The 24,174-nt window shown below is 45.4% G+C and overlaps 1 protein-coding gene across 2 annotated transcripts in view; it reads left to right on the top strand.

Annotated features, from left to right (window-relative positions):
- Positions 1–24,174, top strand: part of Mpp7 (MAGUK p55 scaffold protein 7) — a 179,149-nt gene that overhangs the window by 145,273 nt on the left and 9,702 nt on the right. The window contains exons 12-13 of one of the 2 annotated variants that reach the window (XM_055629392.1): positions 4,767–4,937; positions 16,178–16,258. The exons of the other annotated variant lie outside the window; for it this stretch is intronic. Coding sequence (XP_055485367.1) covers positions 4,767–4,937; positions 16,178–16,258 — 252 coding nt within the window. The remainder of the gene's footprint in view (positions 1–4,766; positions 4,938–16,177; positions 16,259–24,174) is intronic. 2 annotated transcript variants of the gene reach the window in all.

The following is a 24,174-nucleotide window of genomic DNA, read 5'->3' as shown; positions in this document are numbered from 1 at the left end:
TCCCAAGATACAGCCAGGCTTGTGTGTTTTCAGTGAATGAGAACAGCCTTCTGCATCCCAGCAGGATGAGAGCTGCTTGAGGCCAGTGACACAGTCTTGTATTGTTGTGTTTTATAACTCACCTTAAAAACGGGAACATAACGCTTACTTAATTTGCTAAAAGAAAAGAAAAAGAAAAAAAACACATTCCCAGAAGAAACCTTTTAATCTGTAAATTAAACTGATACTTTTCTCTGATAGGCTCTTCCTGCTACATTGTGTCAGGGGCTCATCATTTTCCCACACCTGTGAGCACAGGGTGGCATTTCTCACTTTGTTTGTGACCTCGTTTTATTGTGGAATACTTAAGCCCTGCTTCAGCTATCGCTTTTTATTACAGTGAAGGCCATTCACACTCAACCCCCTCCCGGAGCTGCTGGGGAAAGAGTAAGCGAACCCGCCCCAGGTGCTTTGAGGAGCGCCTGCCACCGATCCGTTCTCAGTAAGCTGCCACCATTTGCAAGCATGTTTTTGTGACAATATGATCCGGAGAATGAGCTCAGCTCCGGTCGAGAACCTGATCCTTTTTTGTTATGGCATAAACAATTCGAAGCCTTTGCACATATGTCTCAATATGAGGTTGTATGGCGGTCCTCTCCTTTGGGACTTTTAGAACCATCGGTTAATTATATAGAAGAATAGAAAGTCACAGCCACACTTTACAGACTTCATGTAATGATTACATCTGAGCGATTCCAGATGGGATTTAAAAAAAAAAAATTAAGTATAAAGCCATGCATCCCCTTTCGTAAAATTTAGAAGTATGTGGGAGAATATTTATCAGACGTAGGAAGAGCAGAGTTCTTAAAGCAGTGGGGGAGAACAAAAGCAAAGAAAGGACTCCAGCACGCCATCGACCTAGCTCCGGGAGGCGCTCCCAGGCCTGCTGACACACGCAGATGTGGATATGCCGGTGTCACCAGGCAGTGACAGGAGAAACGAGGAAGGCCAAGAGTCACGAGGTGAAAATGTTCAGCCCCACGGCCACCTTTGATAGCAGTGACACCCAGATTGACAGCTGCCACATCCTGAAGGTTTTAAAGAAGGAGAACAGTATGCAGCCTGCCAACGGGCCGTGATATTAGCCCACCGGAGGCGTCCTGGGCCAGAAAAGCCCCACTGTCAGCCGAGTGTCCTCAGGAGGTCACAGGTTCCGTCTACAGCTGGGCCCCGGTAACAAGCCGTTTTCTTTCTCCTCACCCCTTCATGGCTCGTGTTTTAAAGCAGAGCTGTAGGGTTACATGACAGATGGGCCTGTCTCTGTGAATTGTCACCACTGCAAAGCCTTGTCCTGCATCTGCGTCCCACTCTGTTGTCACTTTTCTGTTGTAATAAAATTCGCTGTTCCTCTCAGAGACACAGACTTCTGGCAGCTGTGGATAACCTTCCCCGGAAAGGTAGAAATGTTGGGCCCACTATAAATTACAAAAAGATGAAGCCTAAGGAAAGTACATGTCCTGTGAAGCTGTTCCCTGAGAGGGTGAGAGAGTTCCTCACCCTCTGCCTCCCACAGGCGGCCTGCTAAGCGCAGCACACTGACCGAGTCCTACTGGACGCTGTGTCACTGCCGTTTATCCGAACAGAACCGTTGCTGACTTTCCCCTTAGCTCCGTGCTGTTCAGGCTTCTTTAGTAAGAGAACCAAGAAAGATCCAAAGTCAAGAAGTTGTTAGCAGCCCCCGCCTCTGGGATAGGATGTATTCTCCTGGAGACTCGCCGTGCAGGGCTGATGGGCGCGTCACTCCTTCCCAACTGCAGGCTGGGAACACAAGCTGTGGAAGGGTACTCTCTAGAAAAATGATCTGAGTTTGGGTGTTGGCTAGTGTGCAGGGGTGTGAGTGTATGTTGGTTTGGGAGTTTGTGCACGTGTGTGTGTGTATACTTGGGTATGTTTGGGTTTTGGATTTTTGCCCGAAAAAAAGATACTTGTTAACTGTTGATTCTGAGCTGAAAATTTTTTCCTGTTTTCTTTACATGTGTATGTTGTCAAATTTGAGTATGTATGTATATGAATACAAATATATCTATATATAAAGTGGCAGTGTAAATAATACATACACACTGATGATGTGGAAAAGTAAGTTTAAAAAAAGTCGTAAGATTGGAAGAATGGATGCTTTTAAAAAGTAAGTTTGGCAACAAAAAGTACATGCATTCCTAGAAGAGAACGTGAATAGTTACTACACACTTAGTGTTCTGATGTGTTTCTTTACAATGACTGGTCAGTAAGGCATTTAAAATAACTGTTTATAAGTTGTGGCACTGAAGATAAGGGAACCCAAGGCCTCATGGAAGCCACATGCCATAGTACACCTCAGTGATACCCTTTCCCTGAGTCACATATTTAAATCTGGCTTTCATTTTACCGATCTTTTCTCTTTTTCCAAGAGCCCATTTAAAATTGATTAATGAGCTCTCAGATGGACTTTTCTCCTTTCTGAGGGGGTCTGTGCTGTAGGAATCCATGCTTGCCCTAAAGGCGCAGTCAGATAGTGGGAGACACACAGTGTGCCGCAGACCTTTAAGGCACATGAAGGAGTCTTTGCCGTGGGCCAAGGCCAGGAGAGGCCTGTCCTCACCGCCCTGGGAGGGGTGCTGCTGTTTATACGTGCTCTGAGCTACAGGAAATAAGCCTTACAGCAGACTCCTCAAACTGCAGAGATTCATGGCTCACCCGGTATGCATGCAGAGATGCATGGCAGGGCAGCCCCTCGCTTTCCACCCCCCAGCCTCTGCCGATCTCCCACTGGCCAGTTTTCCTCCTGGGTTTTGTAAAGGGGGCTTTCAGGCAAGGCAGTTCTAGGACATAGCTCCTGAAAAGCTGAAGGTAGAGCTGAGTTCCAGCCTAACAGTCCCTGGCCTGGGCCCTCCAGTGTTCTGCACAACTTCAGGTCTGCTGGAAAGTCCCCATGTGTTTGGCTCTCTTGGTTGACATTTTTAAAGGTAGAACAGAGTGGGCTTGTACTTGAGGCTGCTGTCTTAAATCTGAGTTTGGTAAATTTTTAAGTCCCCGTTTCATGGGAAGCACCACAGAAAAGACTCCACCACCCATTCTGTGGAGTGCACGCCCATCATTTTCAGCCTTGCTTTGGAAATCTGCTTGCCCTCTCCCCTTTCCTGCGCTCCGTTTCTTGTTTATAGCAGGAGTAAAAACGTCAGTGAGTTGTAAGAGACCCAACTAGCTAGGCAGTTTCTCAGAAATCAGATCAGAATTTTCTCCGGTTTTAGCTGTAGGACTCCGTTTGTGTTGGATGATGCTTGTACCCAGCATTTCTGCTGACTGCAGTTAGACCCCTCGACGCCAGCATCCCACCTCTTTCCGTCAGAATAACCAACCACAAATCCAGTCACCATCACTGTGTTGGGGGCACAGATAAGTAGACTCTGCTAGCTTAGGCGGGGCTCAGGTCTGAGACCCCTGTGCTGATCCCAGCCAAATGGCAAGTGTCTGGGTTCCCCTGAGGCAGGCTATTGGGAAGGTGGAGCTAGCAAAGGGATGCTTGGAGGACCAGGTTCTCAGCAGTTCCTCGGGGTCCTAGGGAGACAGGAGCGGAGGGTCCTCTAAGCCCCTCACAGGATGCTGGCTTCTCGTCCATGTGGCTTTAGAACCCATATTGTCTCCCCACCGCGCACCCTCACTGGCCAGGGTGGCATGCTTCCCTCTGCCTCACCCCACCAGACAAGGGTGGGTTTTGTGACTGACTGGTCCTGTTCACACCTCCTCTTTGTCCCTGCGGGAACTAAGGTGTGACCCCTCCTCATAGGAGGAGCTTACTTCCCTAGTAACCCAGGATTGCCTCAAAAGCAGTTACTCTCTGAGAGTCCCAGAATGGCTGTTGTTATTCCGTGCAGGATATCTTCGCTGACTTAAAATTTCTTGTTAAGCTATTTGTAATGTCACTGTCCATTGCAAAAGTCTTTGCTGACTTTGTTATTATTATTAAACTCAACTCCATCAGGTCTCTCAGATAACTCCATATTTACTCACTTTTTTTTTTTTTTTTTTGAGACTTGGTTTCATGTAACCCAGGCTGGCCTCAAACTCACTATGTAGCCAAGGATGGCCCTGAATTTCTGGCCCTCCCGCCTCCACCTCCTAAGTGCTGGGATTACATATACACAGCACAGAGCCCATTTTGCCCAGGTCTCTGCGGGGCATCCAACCCAGGCCATCGTGCATGCCAGGCAAGTACTCGGCCCGCTGCGCTTCAGTCCAGCCCTGGCCGCCGTTACCCTCGGAGTGCCTTTCTTTTGATTCCTTTTACTTTCTTAAACCCAGTGGGAATAATTATTCACTTCTTATGTAGGCTCCAAAATTCATACATAGGTTGTTTCATTTTTGTGGAAGAACACAAAGTAGTCTATGGATGCAATTTATTACTCTTCATCGTTAATTTTTTATTATGTTCTGTTTGTTTCACGTGTGTGTGGATATGTGTGAATGCACACGAGGCGTAGCCTCTCTGTGGAGGTCAGGGACAGTGAGGAACTCCGTTCTCTCTTTCGTGTCGGTTCTAGAGATTGAAGTTGCCTCAGCAGGCACTGTTCTTACCAGCCCCCCGTGTTCTTTTTCAAGCAAATCTACTTCTGTACATTTACAGGACAGTTGAATTTTATTTTATATTGTGGAGTTTTACAGAAGATTTTAATATTCGGTTTGGGGGATTCTAACTTGTAGCTGGAAATACACTAAACGGTTCTAAACATACATGTATATTTTTATTGTAGCTGGTTTTAGAAGAAGTTTCCGTCTTAGCAGGAAAGATAAGAAGACAAATAAGTCCATGTATGAATGCAAGAAGAGCGACCAGTATGACACAGCCGACGTGCCCACATATGAAGAGGTGACGCCGTACCGCCGGCAGACTCACGAGAAATACAGGCTTGTTGTCCTGGTTGGTAAGTGTTTGTTTCGTTGATAATCCTGAGCACATCAGAAAAACACCAGAGTTAAAATTGGAAATTTATTGTAGCTGGAAGTTTTCAAGCTAAAATTGCCTATGCCTCAAACGCCTTGTTTGTCTAACCTGTTTGCTTGGCTGTGTGTGTGTGTGTGTGTGTTTGTGTGTTGTTTTGATGCTTTGGAGGCACAGCTCAAGCGGCCGGGTGTGCTGTGGGGCCTCTGTTGGAGACGGGCAGCACATTCACTGGAACACCAGAAGCACCAAGAGCACTGAATATTTGTTAATGAATATTTGAATATCTGTTAGTGCAAATTTGAATATTTATTAATGAACATTTGAATATTTGTTAATGATGTTCTTCTCCATTCATCTTGAGGCAGTTGCCGTGGTGTAAGGTTCGTATAGCCGTTAGATCATCGTAGAATGGGTTAGAAGAATAGCAGGTTTCAAACTGTTTTAAAGAGCGTGGGGGAGGAGTGTGGGGGAGGGCGCCTGCCTGGCACTGCGTTCGTTCCCCAGTGCTGTGAAAGGCGAGGTGCGGGCAGGTTGCTTCTGCAGGGGCTGGTTGGACCCACACTGACACCCTCACTAGGGTCATATCTGGCCTTCCTCTGCCCCATCCTTCACTGCATCTCTTTTAAAGTGTGGGGAGAGCTGTGCCAGCATCCAGGATTGAAGCCAGTGGGTTTCCAGAAGTCTGGGGCAGAGGAACAAAGTGTCTCTTGTTAATCCTTACGTTATAAACTGAAGATGACAGTTTTGGGAATGAGATTAAATGGCAGGGTGAGCAATCGGCCACCTGAAAAAGGAGCATTGCTTTGTAAGCTCATTACGCTTTAACTGACACTGGTGGTTTGTGGGAGGTGATACAGAGTTGGTCATTAACCTGGCCAATACTGAAATTATTCACGATTGCACACTTCAAAGGAAATTCCGATTTTCCTCTCTTAGTGAAGCCTACCTCTCTGAGTTCTAGCCACACCTGGAAGGGGAGCATTTCTACTGTGCTTCTGGCTCTCCAGATTCCAGCCCACGCAGCACCTCAAGGTCATGGCTGAATTCTTGGTCCTAAAAGGAGGCTAGCTCTCCAGACTCCAGTCCACACAGCACCTCGAGGTCATGGCTGAATCCTTAAAGGAGGCAAGCTCTCCAGATTTCAGTCTACACAGCACCCCGGGGTCATGGCTGAATCCTTGGTCCTAAAAGGAGGCTACTTGAGACTCTTCCCCACCATCTTCGGCCCCGTTGTCCATGCTGCCACTCCTACTTCCGACCTGCATCTCATCAGCCACCCTCCCTCCCCCACCCCTCCCTGCTTAGCCCAGGAGCCATGCAGTGTGGTAAAAGGAGAAAGCATGGCCCTGCCACTCTTGGTTTCCCTTCCTTTCAGGTGAGCCTTCCCCTTAGCGTTTTTTTCCCCTTAGCTGTAGTTTTGCTCTCTCCTTTGGGGACTAAAAGGAAGAAGAAGGAACCATGCCATTTTTTTCTTCTCCTCTAAGCCCTGACCATAAAGCCATCTCTGCAAGAGCTGAGGGAGAGTAGGTGGTTGAGTGTGTCTGGCTCTGTGTGGTGAGCCAGAGAAGAGTGAAGACAGGCAAGCTCTTGAGGGAGGTTGATAGTTCCGGAAAAGAAAGAGCCAACCCTCCTTCAGAGGGATGAGGAGAAGAAGGAGCTTGTACACGCAAGATAGACAGATTGTGTCAGGCGTCCTGGACTTGCCTTAGGAGAGGAGGAGCCAGCAGAAGGATACCATGGCAGCCGTCTATCATCAAAGCCAAGTACTTGAGATAGTCCACTAATAGTGATAAAAGGTTCCTTTTGGTTTACAGTCTTAACACCAGGATAGTGGAGAAGCTCACCTGACCCCAGGTAGCAGACTAGTCCTAGTGAAGCCCTGTAAACACTATGTAAAATGACCTTCTGCCATGTACTACATCTGAAATAGAAGTCAGTTTCAAGTGAGGGTGTGGCATTGGGCCTGTAAGGGACAGAACAGCTTGGCAGTGGCGTTTGGTAGAGTGGAGCTCCGCATCTTCTTCAGCAGAGGTGAAAGAGAAGGAGTCTCTGGGATTACCTGCCCATCTGCTCGTCACTAGATGTTCCTGGTCCTGTTTCCTCATCTGAGAAACAGAGGTAATAAGAGTGTTGCTAGGGCAGCAAAGACTCAGACTTGCTCCTAACACCTAATAAAGTCGGAGTAAAAAGCCATTCAGCCATCTGAAAATGTCTTAAAACAAACAGGAAGTGTTGCAGTCTTAGGGCCCTGCTGGTTCTGAGCCCCAGCATTTGAAATGACGCTAAGTTAGCTTGGTTAGCAGCCGACCCTCAGAAAGAAGCGCTTATGTAATGGATGCACAGTTTGGGAATTCTGCTTAATTTACATGTTCCCTCGAGGATGGGAACACAGCTTGCAGGTTCTTTAACCCACATCGTCTAAACCAGGGGAGTAATGACTTTGGCTTACAGAGTGTTGGGTAAATATCACTGGGGAGATACAGAATATTTTCTCTCAATGTGGTTTTCTCAGACGCAGTGTTCAAGAAATCAGAATAAACCTTCTGAGAGCTGGGCCACTTGACCCCTCTTTTCGGTTAACATGCTATTCCTGGGCCACATTTTAGTCACTGAAACCTCAGTGATGTTTCTATTAAATTCCCTTCAGTATTTAAGAATATTTCTTAAAAAGGGTTAGACCCAGATGGTGCGGCATTTAGCACATTGTCCCATACAGCGCATCATATTTCATCTTCGGTAAAACCCGGCTTTCTCAAAAGTACAGTAATAAAATCAGTGATGTATGTGGGCTTGGGGGAGGAGCAGCCTAAAGCCATGGTGCTAAAAAGCCACGAAAGCCCTTCTTGTGGCTTGAGCCAAATCAAGGGCAAAATTCATCTTGTGGATATTCAGACAATCTGCAACTTGTTCTGTCTGCTTATTCAGCACAGGGAGGAAACTAACAATAAATCTCTGTGTATTTCACATTTACAACTCCAGCAGTAAGTATGATTTGGGCCTCCTTTGGGCTGAATCATACAGGTTGCCTGAAGACCGCTATGCTAACATGCTTTGAATAAGTGGACATTTGTAAGAATGTCATCATTTCTCCGCAAAATGATGGCGATGGCACAGCTGCGTGAAGCAGAGTAGAAAGTGCACGCTCAGAACTGACTGCGAACACGTGAACCCCCACTGCTTCTTTTGAACTGTGGCTAAAATGTTGTGGGGTCTGCCCCAGTGGAGACCACATATATACACATATATATGTGAACATATATAGCTACTCTAAAACCGAAATTCAGAATCAAATTTATGAGTGTGTGGTGGCCTTAAAATCATGATCCTGTGTACAGGAGACAAATATGATCTTTATTAGAATCACAGTTGGCTTTTGATGCCTATAGTCTATCTGAAGTTTTTCTGCTTGGGGCTCCTTTCTGGTGCAAGACACAGTTCTTTTCATAGGACTGGATCTGAGTGAGCGAGCAGGAGCTGTTGTGAGTGTCAGCTTCTCTAGGTTACAACAGGAGCATTTGTCCTCCGGCCATCTCTATTTCTGTGGGAGGAGATAAACCACCACAAATCCGTTTGTAGTGGCCCATGCTGGCAGATAAGGCCGTTTGTGTCAGTGCTAGAAGTGCCGAGAGCCACGTAGGTGACCTGCGGTGCTGTTGCGGGGGATTGTGAGCTTGGGACTAGGACAAAATAGACTGTGAATGAGATCCTGTTATCCCAGTGAAAGTTCACCTTCTGTGGGGTTGGGGAGGAAGGAAGCCACCCTCACCAGTGTCCTTTGCTTTGCTAAGGAAGATGGCTCTGGATAGATCTTGACCATTCAGTTGCATTGTATTCTCATCATAGCTGGGGTGGGAGAGGGACAGAATCTTAGTGGGACCACAGGCCTGCTTTAAAGTGATGTTCCTTCAGCAAATGTTTTCTTCTCTTTTTCTCCTTCTCCGTTTTTCAGCTCATATTTTGGCATTTGCTCTATGAGTCTATGCCCCATTAATAGCATTCTTCTCCCATTGTAAAAGTGATGGAAGAAATGAGCTCTGATTTGGTTTGTTGTGAATGTGTAATTCTACTTTGTAGGGTTTGATTTGTCACTCTTGAACACAGAACTCCAGCCACCCACTAATACGATCATTCCATGGTCACAGATCAAATATAATAGCATGGCTGTTTTTATCTTATGCCCAGAACAATAAAAGAGTATTGCTACAATGTGATAAGTAGACATTTTGTAATTTGTGTCTCATGTGAGTAACACCTAAGGAGTTGGTTGAATTTATCTTTCAGCAAATCAAATGAACGAGGTGTTTTGTTTTGTTTTGTTTTGTTTTGTTTTGTTTTGTTTTGTTTTGTTTTGTTTTTAGGTAACAGTGCAGTTTGGGTTCCTATGGTAGACTCCAGTAATTCTGGTGTTTTCCTCTGGATAGTAAAGAGTAAAATGTCTGGCCAAGTACAATAAAAAAAAGTCTGTAGGGAAATGCCGAATTTTCATGTGAAGCATCGTAAGTACACTGGTGTTGATACACACTGGAAGCCACATCCATGCCCGTGACTCTCTCTGTGTGTAATAGAGCATTTTGGCTTGTGTCAGGATGTACTAAAAGCAGGAAAAAACATAAATAGTGCTTGCTCAAAGCAACACATGTCCTTCCAATATTCCACTTAATGTTGAATATAAGTCCGAATATTAGAAAGAAGTGTGTATAGATAAGAAGTTCTTTATTCACTAAAATCTTACTATGGTGGTTACTGAGTAGCTTGGCCGACTCTGTTGACTGACAATGCCCTGTATAGTTACTGTTTTATTAGATTATTAATATGATAAGTCTTTCTTCTATAAGGCTCTACCTATATTTAAGTCATTAAATTGAATTTGATACTCATCAGTCCTAAGATAAACTATACACATGGCTGGCATTTGCTCAGTGGATAAAGCACTAAGCTTGAGGATTGAAATTCAGATCCCTAGAAACACACACACACACACACACACACACGGGGGAGGGGAGGAAAGCACACATATATATACTTGCAAAGCACACATACAAAAAGGAAACACTATCCTAATATTCTGTGGCAGGAATCAAAATCATCCTGTGCTCATCCTTAGACTGTAAAACACATAAAGATATTGTATATGTATCTTGTATATGTATATATACATATACAATATGTATATTGTATATGTGTGTGCGTCTAGCATATTTCACTAATTTCAGTAACTCTACACCATAAAGCGCATCACTGTTGTCAACAGGGTCCATTCGGACGTAGCTCTGCTGCGTGAACAGGTAGGTGGCTGAAACCCCAGTGTGCGTGCGTGATGAGAGCACAGCCTTGCAGTTGTGTGTTTCTGTGAGGACATACTGCTGATGCATTCTTGCAGAATACCTTAGTTTCATGCTATTACTGCAAGCTCTGGCTTTATGGTATCTCTTGATACTTTCTCCATTCCTTTAGCATTTTGGGCTTTTTGTTGGATGTATCTGTTTCTGATTCACAATGTAGATCTTTCTTGAGACTGTGTTGCAGAGCATAAGCCCTGTCAACAGTGAACTGACTCTGAATTTCTACTACGTTAACATTCTGAAACAAAACAGGCAGCAGCAGTCACAGGCGGTAAGAATATGAGCCAGGTGTGAGGCCGCATGCCTGTGTGCCTAGCACTCTTGGGGCAGAGGCACCCTGACCACCAGCTTGAGACCAGGGCAGGCTGCTCAGTGAGAACCTCAAAACACAATGAACCAGAAACAAAAAGTTCTTAGTCATGTTTGTAAAATAAGAAGATGAAAATCTGGAACAAGTGTGGTGCCACAATGGCATCGAAGACTTGAGGGACATTCGAAAAGACTGCGACATTCACGGGACATTGCTACCCATTCATAAACATATGTACTTCAGCATTCGGGAGCCTCAGGTGGATCTTGAGGTCAACGCCAACCTGTACCACACAGTAAGACCCTGTCTTGAAAAACAAAATAAAATAGGGGAGGAGTTTTCTATCGTTTTATTGATACTTCACATGGCTGTACTCTGACTAAAATGAATAACCTTTTAAAACAAAGTCACATACTTGCCTGCTTTCATTAAGGGAGAATAATTAAGTTGAAATTTTATTTAATCCCATTTTCCCAAACACTTCTAACAGGAGTTGAATGTACATGATGCTGTTTTTTTTCTTCCCAATGTGATTCTGTAAAATTTTATGAAACGCGTTTATTATTTTATTTTGCCTGGCTAGATTTATTTTTACGTGTGTGAGTGTTTCACCTGCATGCATGTCTATGCATGACTTGTATGCAGTGCCTTCAGAGGCCAGAAGAGGGAGCTGTAGTTGTGAGCTACAGTTGTGATACTTGTGAGCTGCCACGTGGATGCTGAGAGCCAAACCCAGGTCCTCTGTGCATCTAACCACTGAGCCATCTCTCTGGCTCCTGTTTATTTGCTTATTATAGCCTTGAGCTACTAGGCTGTTGCTCTACCACTGAGCTCTGTCCCTACCCTACAAAATGTTTTTAAATGATGCAAATAATTAATTTAAGTTTGCTCTCTAAGTTTTCCTGGGGTGACAGGAGCAGTCAGTCATCCAGTCACCCCAGGGTGGACATTGTAAACACGCCAAAGAAGCAACTCCATACAAGTCTAACACAGCAAAGCACTGGACCTACGGGGCTACTTCCAAGGGCATGGGTGACCCGCGGTCAGCAACATCAGGGCCGTGCCAGCGTGAAGGGCCAGCGTGATGGAAGCTGCATCCCTACACAGCTTACGTGACCCTGGAGTGGGGGGGGGGGTCAGTGAATTACATGGCTTTCTGGGCTTCCTGGAGCTTCTCTGTTTCATGGCATCCCCAAGTCCTGTGAACCTCGGACCTCCCTCAGAAAGGCGTTTCTGCCTTGACTGTAAACACACTTTTTCTCTTGACAACTAGAAAGTGCATCAGCCTTAGCTTACGGTCTCAATTCTAAGTGAATAAGCTAGCGTCAGTGCAGTGAGCTTCAGGGGCCTTCACTTGTGCATCATCATTGTTGATTTTCCTTTATCCTAAGTGAAAAAATTACAGTAGGTGTGTCCCGACGTGCATCTAGAGTGTCCAGGTTTGGTGCACACTTAAGGTTATTTTAGCCTTCCCAGGGTTTCTCAGAGTGTCAAAGACACTGTGATATTGAGAGGCCAGCAGATCTTGCCTATGCCAGTTTCCTTAGCCACGAGCTTAGGCAACTGCTGTTGACAGAATGGGTATGAGGAAGGGGTGAAGAAGCGCAGGACGCTAGGAGCCTTCGCCACAGACAGCGCAGAACCCGGCGTTGTGTTCCCTCTACACTGTTTTGATGGCCGTGTGGGCCAAGTGGGGAAGTGTAGGCTTGCAAGCCATAGGAGCTTTGGAATAACCTGAGAGCCATATCCATGTGGACCCTTAGAAAAGCGCGTGGCCTCTAACTGTCTTAGCTTTCTCCTCTGTAAAATGAGGGTGACACTTTGAGAGATATGGTAAAGGTTTCTGCTACATGAAAGCCTCTCCCGCTGGAGTCCGCGTCAAACCAAACCCCCAGGAGCTGGAGGTTTTCAAGCAAGAACCATTGAAAACAAACCAGGAGGTCATGTATGCACAGATAAGCACACCTTACCAAGTGTGGTTAAAGTTTATGTCCTAGAGGGTACGATGAGTCCCCTCGGCTGAGACGCATGTATGAGTTAGCCTGTTCATATCCCTGCATTGTCTGCACATAGACCGTGTGTTCTGAGTGTAAAGAAGCCAGCTGAAACTGATGTACTTGTTCCCGCTCACGAGAGGGGCGATGGGGAGCAGATGTGCATGTGGGGTTTTGTTTCTGGCTCTCTTTTTTGGAGTCGGTAAGAGGCTGGCGTTCTTCCCCAGCTTAGGGGCAGAATGGGCAGGAACCCCATGGGGAAGCTACCTCGTGTGCATCAGGGAGCACTTCTATAGCAAGGGTGATTTGAAATTCTGTCCTTCCTCCACACTTTCTGTGATGCTAAGTCTACCATTGCAGATCACAGTCTAGAAGCATGTAAATGTAGGGAAATTGAGGCAGAGTCTTTTGCTGTGGTCATGCCTCACCGGTATGAGTGATTGTGGCTGGAGGTGGCTTGTGAGGGTGACATCCTTAGTTGCCTGATGGGACGGGCAGAGAGTATGATGAGAATTTACAGGTGCTGTCCTGGCTCTGGCATAGCTTCCTGTTACTAATCAGACACACGCAGGGTTTTTGTTTGTTTGTTTGTTTGGATTGATTGTTTCCTGAGTTAAATCGTTGGGTTTGGAGACTGGGTGGGGGTGTTGGTTCTACTTTGTTTGCTAGTGATCTCGGTAGAGTGTGAATTATGAGAGTTCTGTTTCTACCTAAAGAGCCTCTCTAGGAAGTGCTTCAGGACTGAGAGCTATGAAAAGAACCTCTGATTTTCCACCATTTTCTTTCATGGAGCAGGCCCTCTATGCTTTAGTATTTGGGATACTTTGTGGGCATAAGTGACTGGGTTTACTTCATCTACACATGGAAGGGACACACAATGGTATTCCTTTGACATCTCTTCCTGTTTCTTTTCAAGAACATATTCATCTTATTTTTGAGCCTCAAGGTGGGTGGAATCCACAGCCCTCCTGTGGCTTCAGGGACTCCGTCAGCAGGTGCCATCTGCTTGCCATGCTCTCTTCCCAGCAGCAGAGTCTTGGCTTTGAGCATGCACACGGGACTCTGAGCCACTTTCCTTAGTGTACTGTGAGTCTTGTCAGGATGCAGAGAACTAGCATGTTCCTTCTCGAAACTCACTGCACCTGGAGCACTCGCCGCCTGGTCTGCTTTGCTGCGTGTGTCTGAGTGCAGTGCCTGTCCCCACATCCAGGTGCTCTCAGCTCCCGTGCCTGTAGTTCGCTCGCGTTTTCATCCCATGACAGCACACATTGCATGGAATTTAAATAAATGATCTAGGCCCTCAGGACGTGGCACTCTGGTTGCACACCTGCCTGGCATTTGTGAGACCCCGGGCTGTAGCTCCGGTAACACGAAACAGACACTTAAGAGCCTGTAATTTGCCAGCTGTGGAAATAGTGGGGCAGGAGATGGCTTTGTATTCACAGACCTCACAGCCTGGTAGGGGATCCAGGCCAGTGAGCAGGCGTGTATAATTAGGGTGGCAAGTCGTTTGAAGTGGGAAGAGTATAGGAAACCGGTGAACTTGGTACATAACCCAAAGTTAGGGTAGGGCTAGATGCCAGCCTTGTGTGGCATTGGATGTGCTTTTATCACTCAGGTTAATGTCAGGTTAACGTTCTCATGCTGCCGTTAGGATCAAGCCTATCGCTGGTGTTATTTCACTGGGATACACCCGACCTGTTGCACTCCTGTCAATTAAGGTTGCCTCTCTCTCTCTATGTTAGTAGGCTCAGTCACTATAGCAAAGTATCTGAACACACAGCTCAAAATGAGGAAGATTGATTTGGGCTCACTGTCTCAAAGGTTCCAGCCATGGCCAGCCGACTTCGCTTCTGGGAGGCTCCTGGCAATACAGGAGAGAGGGAGGGCATGGGGGCCGGGCAGGATGCTGCACATATCGCAGAATGAAACCGAGAAAGGTCCTATGGTCAAGTGTGCGTTGCAGTTTGGGCTCCACCATTCAGCCATTGATCAAGCCCCATGGTCTAGTCACATCAAGCTGCCATCCAAGCCTTCAGCATAACTTTAAGGAGAAGGCCTCAGAAGCAGACCCATGATGCTTCATGTTCAGGTAAACCCGGTCATGGTTTCTATCCAGATGGTGGTGTTGCTCCACCTGTACCCATGGGCCTCTGTTTGTGTGCTTGCTTGTATGCTGCGGCTCTCGAGCTCTAAAATATGAAGTAAGTGGATGCAGACATCTGACTTTGTTGCATGTTTTCCTTCTGGTCATGCCAAGTGTGGAAATACAAGTTGTGTTGTTAGAACTCACATTCCTCTCTCTCTCCTTTGTTAGGCTCTTGCTAGGCGAGCACATTAATTTGGAGAGGGGAACTGTGTGTTCCAGTAAGTTCTGGTAGCTGTGAATGTCACTTGAGCATACCACTTGAGTTCTCATGGAGTCTTAGAGAACAAAGAGAATTTGACAGAGAAACAGGCTCCTGACAGCCATGCAAAAAAGGTGGAAAGCAGGAGCAGGACAGAGCTGGTGGGAAGGATGGTCTGGTCCCCAGTCCTGCTTCTTTTGCCTTTTCTCACGTCATTCCCTTCACAGTGCACTTGGCTGAACCGGGCTCTGTGTGCCTGCAAGCTCATCAGCATCCTTTCCTGGGTCTTCTGGCCCACAGAAGAGACAGGACAAGGGGTGCTCAGTCATGCCAGTCTGTACTGAGCTTTCTTCCCATCTCCCAAGAAGGAGAGCTTTGCGATTCGCCAGAGAGCACACCCGACCTTCCCGGAGGTGGGAGTGTGTCTGTCACCTTCTCCAATATCACAGAATGAGAAGTTTGGATAGGAACAGGTGGGGACCTAGCTCAGGGCAGGCTGGCCCTGGGGCCTGTGTTCTGGCTACATGTCTGCACAATGCATCCATAGACCCCAACCACACGTTGTGTGAGGTTTAAGATGAGGAAGGAACGCCCGCTGTAAAGCTGAAACCCTCATGGCTTGTGATTTCAGACTAGTGGTTGTGATTTGGGTGGTTTTTCTTCTTCAGCCCCGGGACCCTCACTGACGAGCCATTTTCTTTAAATGCCGTGTTTATCTGCCATCTCTCAGTGTCACAGTACATGCCATTTGCCTTGCTCGTTGTATGTTCTGTGTCTGCCTTCGGCAGATGCAAATGTGTAATGCCCGTGTCAGCTTTCAAATGCTTGGGACTACCTGAAATTCTGTAGGCTAGGAGGTCATGACAGAGCTCTGTGTGGACATGGCTTTGCACATTTGAAATGCTCCATTGAATTGGTACCCAAAATGAAGTAAAGGTTAACAATTTTCTTTTACTGAAATCTAAAAAAAATATTTTAAGAATGAAGTGATCATCAGGATGGTTCAGTACAATTTTAGGTGATTGTATATGGGTTACTTAGAAATATCCTCAGCTATTGAGTATGTTTTGTTTTAAGTTTTGTTTTGTTTCTGAAAGGGGGCACTTTTTTCGGAAGCAATGCCAGAAACCCAGTCCTTCCCATACCTACAGCTCAGCTAGAAATAGGCTCCGTGCCTGGACAGAGGTCTAGACTCCCGTTCTCACTCTCCACTGCCTGTGTTTCAGGTCCTGTCGGCGTCGGGCTGAATGAGCTCAAGAGGAAGCTACTGATCAGCGACACGCAGCACTACGGCGTGACTGTGCCCCGTGAGTCCAAGTGCTCAGCGCTTCTCTGAGGACACGTAACGGTCACCAGCAGCTCAGCGAGCTGGTATAGTGCTGATGGCTGTCCTCGAGGTCATTCTCAGCCCTGGAGAGTCCGCAGAGATGTTACACTGTGACATCAGGGAGGGCAGCGGGCCGTCAGAGTCAAGGCTCTGCCCCATACTCACAGTTTACGCTTGAGACTTCTATGGTGACTTTTAGTACATTGATGACAGCAGGCTCTAGTCACATTATCTTCTAAATAAAAGTCTTACTGTTCTGTTCCCCCAAATAAGTTCTAGTGTTTTCCAGAAGCTTTTTTTTTTTTTAAGCCATTTTATGATTAGAAAGACCCAACCCCAGAGAGCTGGGGGAGACTTCTCATAGCACCAAGGTTTCTTAATTATCTTTTATATGTAGTAATTGGCAGGTAGCAGTTCAAATGAGCTTTCCATCGCTTAATTGACCAAACATGGTAGGCTTCTTTGGGGTACACAGAATTAGATCTATTTTTATAAAAATGGTTTTCATATGCATTTTTACAAATGAAATACGATACTTGAAACATTTTTGATCTCCAGAATAAATGCCATTTGACTACTTAATATGTTGATGTTAGAAAGCCGTATGAAAGGCCAAATTGAAAGGTTGGCTTTTTCAAGTGGTTTTAGTGCTGCATTTAAGAAAAATCATTTGTATATTGCCCTTAGCAATGTTCTCTAGTTTTGGAAGAGTTCAACAGTGTTTCTAAATTACAGTGTTCTGCTACCTTCAGTTCCTTCATGTTACTACATTTTTCCAAATTACTGTTTGTAATCACTTTTAGCTGCGAGTAAGGGGACTTCTGGTTTTCAGCAACCAAGATGAAAGTAAAGAAACCATGTGGAATGGTACAGGGTTTTTTTTTTTCCTTCATTTTTTTCCCTTTAATTCCCTTCTCTTACAGATGTTGAATTCCAGTGTACAGATTGTTAGAAAGTTTTACCAAACAGTTGCTGACCTTTTCAGGTGCATGACTATGCGAGAAACCCAGAAGGTTCAAAACAGATTCTAAGGGGGAAGGAGGTTTATCATTTTTTCCTGCTGCATCAGCTCCTCATTATATAAAATCCATCATTTCTATGACCCTCTACGCAGCAGCGTAGAACAGGTTGTATTTTCTCCCATTCACAGAGGAGGGTAGAAGGGAAGCTTCGCTGAGGGGGAGAACTAGATTGAAAGGATGCTTCACCTGGACATGAAGCAAGCGCTGTGCTGTGTTATCCTTTCTCATGTTAGTTACCTTTGTTCAGTGTGAACACAATACCTGCTAGTACCAACCTCCTGGGTCAAAGGAACTGATTCCATTCCTGATAGGAAAGGCGTGGCAGTACTCGGTGCCTGAGCCTGTGTGCTTGGTAGAGAAGCAGGAAGCAGGGAGCAAAGCCGAAACTGGAGGCCATCCTATACGGACCTGCCCTTACTAATCTATTTCCTCTAGTCAGGCTTCACCTTCGGAAGATTCCACAACCTCCAAAGATGGCCCTGCCAGCTGTGCAACAGCAGAACGTGAGCCGATGAGGATGCAAGTTGTAGTTCAAGATACTTCTCATCCTCTCCTGTATAGCGCTGTCCTTTCAAACTGCAGTAGCCCAGTAAATAATACAGCTTAGTTTCTTTCGAAGATAAATACTGCTTATCAGAGGTGGCCATCTGTGAGAGTTGCAGCACTGCTGAGAATTTCAAAACGAAGCTCTTGGCCTCCGTTTGAGCAGACACTAAGGTCATGTCAAGAGCTCACCAAAGACTCTTTCACTGCAGTTACTTCTTGCTCTTAAATGGGATTCACTTTTAAACATGTTAATGCCTTAAGACTCCTGTGCAGAGTGCTCCCCAGGCTTCCTGAGATGTCCTCGGGCTCGTAGGGAAAGCTGTATGAAGTTTTGTGTGTGTGGCAACCTGCCCTAGGGCTTCCTGGTACCGCACTGAGCACCAGCTCAGTGTTCTAGCCAATTCAAGAATATATTTGAAGGTGAATTTTGTGATTTGAGATTGTATTGCTTTGCAAAATAGTTTGGGCAGGCCCTGGAATTTTAGAGAAAGCTTTCAGTTTTGATCATAGTAGTGCTCTGTTTGATACATGCTTCTGTAATGTTCTTTTCTGAAACATACATTAAATGTCCGTTAGAATCAGTGTATATTAACAGGTGTGGAGATGTGTAACTTCCGTGCATTGATGTGAGCTCAAGTTAATACTTTAGAAAAGTAAGTACTGTAAAACTGCACAAATACCATAGGAGCCACAAATTTAATTTCACATCCAGTGGAAATGTGTGTGTGGTCAACCTGTGCTCTGATAGGCTTAGAAATAGTCTTCATACGTGGCTCAAGCTGAAAGCTACCCAGATGCCACCAGTAGTAAGTAGATAGGTAAATGATGGCTTGTTTGCATCCTGGAGGCTAGAATGCAGGGAGATAACAGGCTGCAGCTGCCTATGCTGCGAAGGGATTCCACAAAGAGATGCTGAGGAAGAGAGATGCAGGTCCTTGAGAGTGCTGGCGTTCTTGCATAGGTGCACGTGGTCTGAGGCACTAGGGTAGCAGACACTCAGTAGTCACTGGAAGACAGCCTGAGTCGGTGGCTCTTGAGTTCATTGTCACTGTTACTAAAGACACAGACACATGAAAGTAAGCAAAGTGAAAACCAATTATTTTAAAGGAGAATTAAGAGAAAGTGAGAACATGGGTTTTCTTTGTTTTTATGAGTTATGTAGGAGGAACTCCAGAGAGTAGAGGGAGGTCACAGAAAGGAACAACCATTGAGCTTCTCACCTAGAGTCTTTCATTGGGCTTACAGCAGAAAATGGACAGGACTTGGGTTACTCCTGTTAGATTGCTTAATTCTCTGAGCTTGTCATGGGCCAAGCCCCACCCACCATGCTTATTCCCTTGACCCAACCCAATGAGGGGATACCATGATGTACTTGGGCTCCTTGCCCAACTCGGAGATACGTTTATTAGCTCTGGCTTTGGCCATCTGCTGGCCAGTAGCCCCTGCCAGCAGTACAGCCCACTGACCTTGCAGGCATCGCTGGTTTCTGCCTTTGACAGGTCTTCTGCACATTAGTTAGACGATGCTTTCTTCTCATGTTTACATGCAGCTTGTCGTTTTGGCCTGGGCCATTTTCCTTTACTGTCTGTGGGGAGTCAAATCTTAGCACAGTGATAGCCACTGATGTTCTTGGTTGCTTGTGTTTAGCTCTCTGTCTACAAGGTGGTCTGAGATTGTGTCCTTTCTGGGATAAATGGGAGATTCTTAGAAGTTGCTTTTACTTGGTTTAATTTGTCATAATTAGCTGCATTGTAAGCAGAGATGCACAGGCCAGTGGTGACTTGTGTGTGCTCCTCAGGGGAAGATGGAGGGAGTGGACCTGATGATACGAATGTTCCTGTTTCCCCACATCCTGTCCCTCCTCATAGCAGCTCAGCTTGGCTTCTCCTATCCAGCCACAGGCTCCCTTATTGACCTTCCTTGGTGTTTCCAGTCGTGCATTTTAACCTGTGCTCCTTTTAAAGCTTACATCTCTTCTCACTGTATCAGAAGGAGACAGGTCCAAAAGAGAATGTTACATCTTCAGCATTTGGATCTATGGATTCCAAATCCTTAGCTTGGCTTTTATCACCTTTCATCTTCCAACCCACCTCCTTTTCATGAGGTTTCCCATGTGGTGTTTTCTCAGAGGTCAAACTGTCCGTGTTCTTCACAGAGGTCAAACTGTCTGTGTTCTAGAAGACTTGGCTGTCTAAAGGATGCATCACTTGACTTTTGCTAGAACGTGACAACCCTTGCAATCTTCTCAAAGGCACCTTGAGGACTCCTTTAGCATTGTTCTTTGTTACCGAGTTCGTCGCTTCTACTTAGATAGGAATTTTTTTTTGCAGCAAAGGGACAGGGGCTATGGCTAACTCTTGAGAGCTGTCCTGGTGTCTTATTCACTTAGCTGGTGTACTTCTGAAAGGCCCAGCATGCTGGAGAGGCCTCTGTATGTTAGGGCAGCGATCCTCAAAGTGTGTGCTGTACGTGCTTGGTCATGGTATAAAGCTCACAGAGTTGGGCAAGCACAGTATTTTCTTTATTGCCAGCAAATTAATGCAGAGAAGACTCTCAGTTTTTACTTTCAATGTTGTTGGTTTTTTTGTTTGTTTGTTTGTTTGTTTTATCTAACTTTTGGGAAAAGGAACGCCAGCAAATATCAACAACAAAAATAATTAATAAATGAGTTTAGCCCCATTTCCAAAGCGGAAAAAGTACTCATTTAAATATTGTTTCTGCTTTTGAACATGTGTCATACAATACACAACCAACAAAATATTTTCCTACTCTGAAAAGTATTGCTAGTTCTCATGATGGGATAAAATTTATCAGTCCTTAATCCTGCTTTTGGAAAGATCGTGGCATTCCATGAAGGGCAGCGCTAGTTCTTGATCCTCCGTGGGGAGGAGTGAGAGACTGTTGAGTGACCTTTGGATTAGAATATGTTTGCTGGCTTGGTAAAGGGAATTAGGATGTGGGACATAACTCCAGATATTTGGCCTTAAAATTTCATTTTTTGGGGGACTGGCATGATAACTTAGCGGTAAAGGAGCCTGCTTTCGAGCTGGAGGACCTAAGTGGTGGGTGGAGAAAAACAACTTCAGGAAGTTGTCCTTTGACCTCCACGTGCACACCATGGTGTGTGCCCCACACAATACATAAGTACTTTTTGGTTTTTTTAAACATTGTTACTTTTCCTGGCTCACAGTTTTCTGTTGAATGTTATTAAAAGATGCAATTGAAATATGTGACATGGACTTAGGTCTGTTTTAGCCTCTCTGCGCATGTTGTAAGCATTATCATAGGCATAATGAGGATTTCCACCTCAGAAATGCCCATGCTGTGCTGGGCTTTCTCCCCACTCTGTCAAGTGCTGCTCTGCGCCCGTCCCTGTGGACTCCGTCTGATCCCCAGCACTTTATGTTGAATTACACAGTTCAGTGTTTGTTTCATTTCAGCCTGAGTTTGCAATGCAGCCACAGTCCCAGGGTCAAACATCAGCATTAACAGGGAAGTACTGCAGCCTGTCTGTGTGCTCGCCTGGGGTATGGAGGTTCCTCTGCCGCCCCACTTTTGACTATTAACAAATACAGCAATTACAGCGAACCTTATGGACAAGAATTTGATAAGACATAGGTTTTTGCTTCCCTTGACCAAGCAAGTAGGGGGATGGCCAGACCACAGGCTTTAACAGCTTCAGAAATTTCCAGACTGGGGTTGGGGCGATGTCTACACCAGGAAAGTGTTCATCTTGAAGGCGGGGGGGGGGGGCTGCTTCTTTCACCACAACATAATGTAAAAAGCCACGCGTGGTGGTGTGTGTTTCTACTCCCTGCGACAGGGAGGCAGAGGCAGGCGGGTCCCTGGAGCTCACTGGCTTGCCAGCCCAGCCCTACTTGGCAGGCTCCAGGTTCAGGGGGGACCCTGTCTAAGGAAACAAAGCCGACAGCTCCCAAGTAGTGACAGTCGAGGTTAAAGCAGGTATATTGAATTGGGAAGTAGAAAAAAGTATTCTGAGATGTTTGTTTGACTGGTACCACTTTATTCCTGAAGATGTAGATTTCCTCCTCACTTCTTTTATATGGAAATGTCTTTTTCTTTAGAACAGTCTGCAGATGAGCACTAGTTTGTTTTACCAGAGAGGGTCTCCACTCTACCCTTTTTTTCCTGAAAGATAATTTGGTTGGTGATGCTTTTCTTTCAGTTATATAAAAATGTTAACCATTGAAGGAAGTCAGGACAGGAACTCAAGCTGGGCTGGTACCTGGAGGCAGAAATGGCAGGAGCTGACACAGAGGCCATGGAGAGTACTGCTCACTGGCTTGCTCATCATGGCTTGCTCAGCCTGCTTTCTTTTTTTTTTATGTGTGTTTATATATAATATATAATATATATATACATATGTTCCTTATTTTCACCTGTCCATATGCATATGTATTTATTTTTCTCATTATTTTTTTTATTTTTAATTATACTTTATTTACTTTGTATCCCCCATCTAGTTCCCTCCCTCCTCCCTTTCCAATCCCTCCCTTCCTCCTACTTTCTTATAACACCCAAAACCACCAGTCCAGAGATGGCACCGCCCACCATGGGCTGGGCCCTCCCCCATGGATAAAAGAAAAAAAAAAAACCTGTTATTTCATGTTTTAGTGATTTATAAAAAGAAACCTGCGGTAGCTGCAGTTCTTAGTCTCTGTGAATATTAGCCATGCTCTAGATGCTTGCAAGGCTTCTTACCGCCCCCTGCGATTTACTAATCCAAAAAAAAAAAAAAAACTGTTGTGGGATTTGATGCACTTTTGCAGTGCTGTGAGTTTGTGCCTTTTCCCCACATTTTTACAAATTTGGGGTCCTTATTTCTTCCCAGGACTACTTGTTGACCGTCCTCAGCTTGTTTTTGTGCTTAGCGACCCCTTTCTGCATGTCATAGACATTTCGGTATCTGTTCGTAGAGCCCTGGCCTTCCGTTTATGCCTTCTCATGTTTTTCCCTCTTCTTTGTTCAGATTCTGTGAATTTTACTGCCCTGCCTTCCAGCTTGCTGACTTTTTTTTTTTTTTTTTTTTACCTCTTACACTACTGAGCCTTTTAGAGTTTTGTTTCTGTCCATGTTGCATCTTTTTAGTTGTAAAATTCTACTTACCCATTCATAGTTCCCGTTTCTATGGTAAATCTTCATAGTTTCAATCCAGTTCAGATGTGTTTTCTTTCCTGAAGCATAGTTACAGTAGGTGCTTTAAAGTCTGTGACATTCTAACGTGATCTGTTATCTTTTCTCTTGAGAACTGGTAATGTTTTCTTGTTTCTCATGTTGTATAGTCTTGGGTTGCATTTTTTATATTGTGAATACTTAGTGCTGGTTTTTTTGATGTAAATTCTGGAGACTGTTGATACATTTCATTCTAGCATATTCTCAGCTATGTTACATTTAGACCCTAAGTTCCATTAATTCGTGTGTACTGTGGGTTCCGTATGCCCTGGTTCAGAGAAGAGAACGAGACTTGTGTGCATGGCACACATCTCAGTTGAGTTCTCCAAGCCTTTCCTGTGTGTGTGTGTGTGTGTGTGTGTGTGTGTGTGTGTGAGAGAGAGAGAGAGAGAGAGAGAGAGAGAGAAAGAGAAAGAGAGAGAGAGAGAGACCGAGAGACCTCATTATTCAGAGGTTAGACTGAGATCTGGGTTTCATACTCATACTCACTTCTTAAATTCTTTTGGTTTGAATCTGAGCAAAAGTTATTCTCAGACCAGTGTTGGTTTCTAAAGAGACTTAATGTGTTCCTTTCTATGCGCTCTCTACACTCCTTACTCATGCTCACTCACGCTCTTGGTTTTGCTGAGTGTTTTGGTTTTTGTTTTGCAATGACATGGCCTTCTTTAATCCAGATCCTCCTGCTCAGGGATTCGGGTGCTGGAACTCAAGGGTCTCCCAAAGTTAACTGGGATGGCGGCTCTCAAGTTTGCTGCCTCAGCCCAGTGAGGATGAAAGACACAGACAAATGGGACTAAGTGATGTGAAAGCAGCCTTTGCTTAGAAAGATTAAGGAAAAATGAAAGCAATGCCCATGCATCCAAGGAGTTCCAAGGCAGGAAAAACCCAGGAGCTGCTTTTCATAGTACTGTGGCAGGAACCAGAGACTGACAAGCTCGGTTAATTCTTTGAACATATTGAGTGTAAGCCTGTGGAGGGCCCGTGTGCTCCCCTAGTCCAGCCAGGCTGATGATCAGGCTTTGCTACATGCTGCTCACCCATGCCCCAGCCCACACCCACCCCGTGCCCCACGCCTGACTTCTGCCTTGTTAGCTGCTGATCTTGACTACCTGTGCTACCTATACGCATCATAGTG

Source organism: Psammomys obesus, unplaced genomic scaffold (genome assembly GCF_907164565.1).
Source record: "Psammomys obesus unplaced genomic scaffold, mPsaObe1.curated_primary_1811, whole genome shotgun sequence".
NCBI lineage: Eukaryota > Metazoa > Chordata > Mammalia > Rodentia > Muridae > Psammomys > Psammomys obesus.
This window is presented reverse-complemented; position numbering and strand designations above follow the sequence as displayed.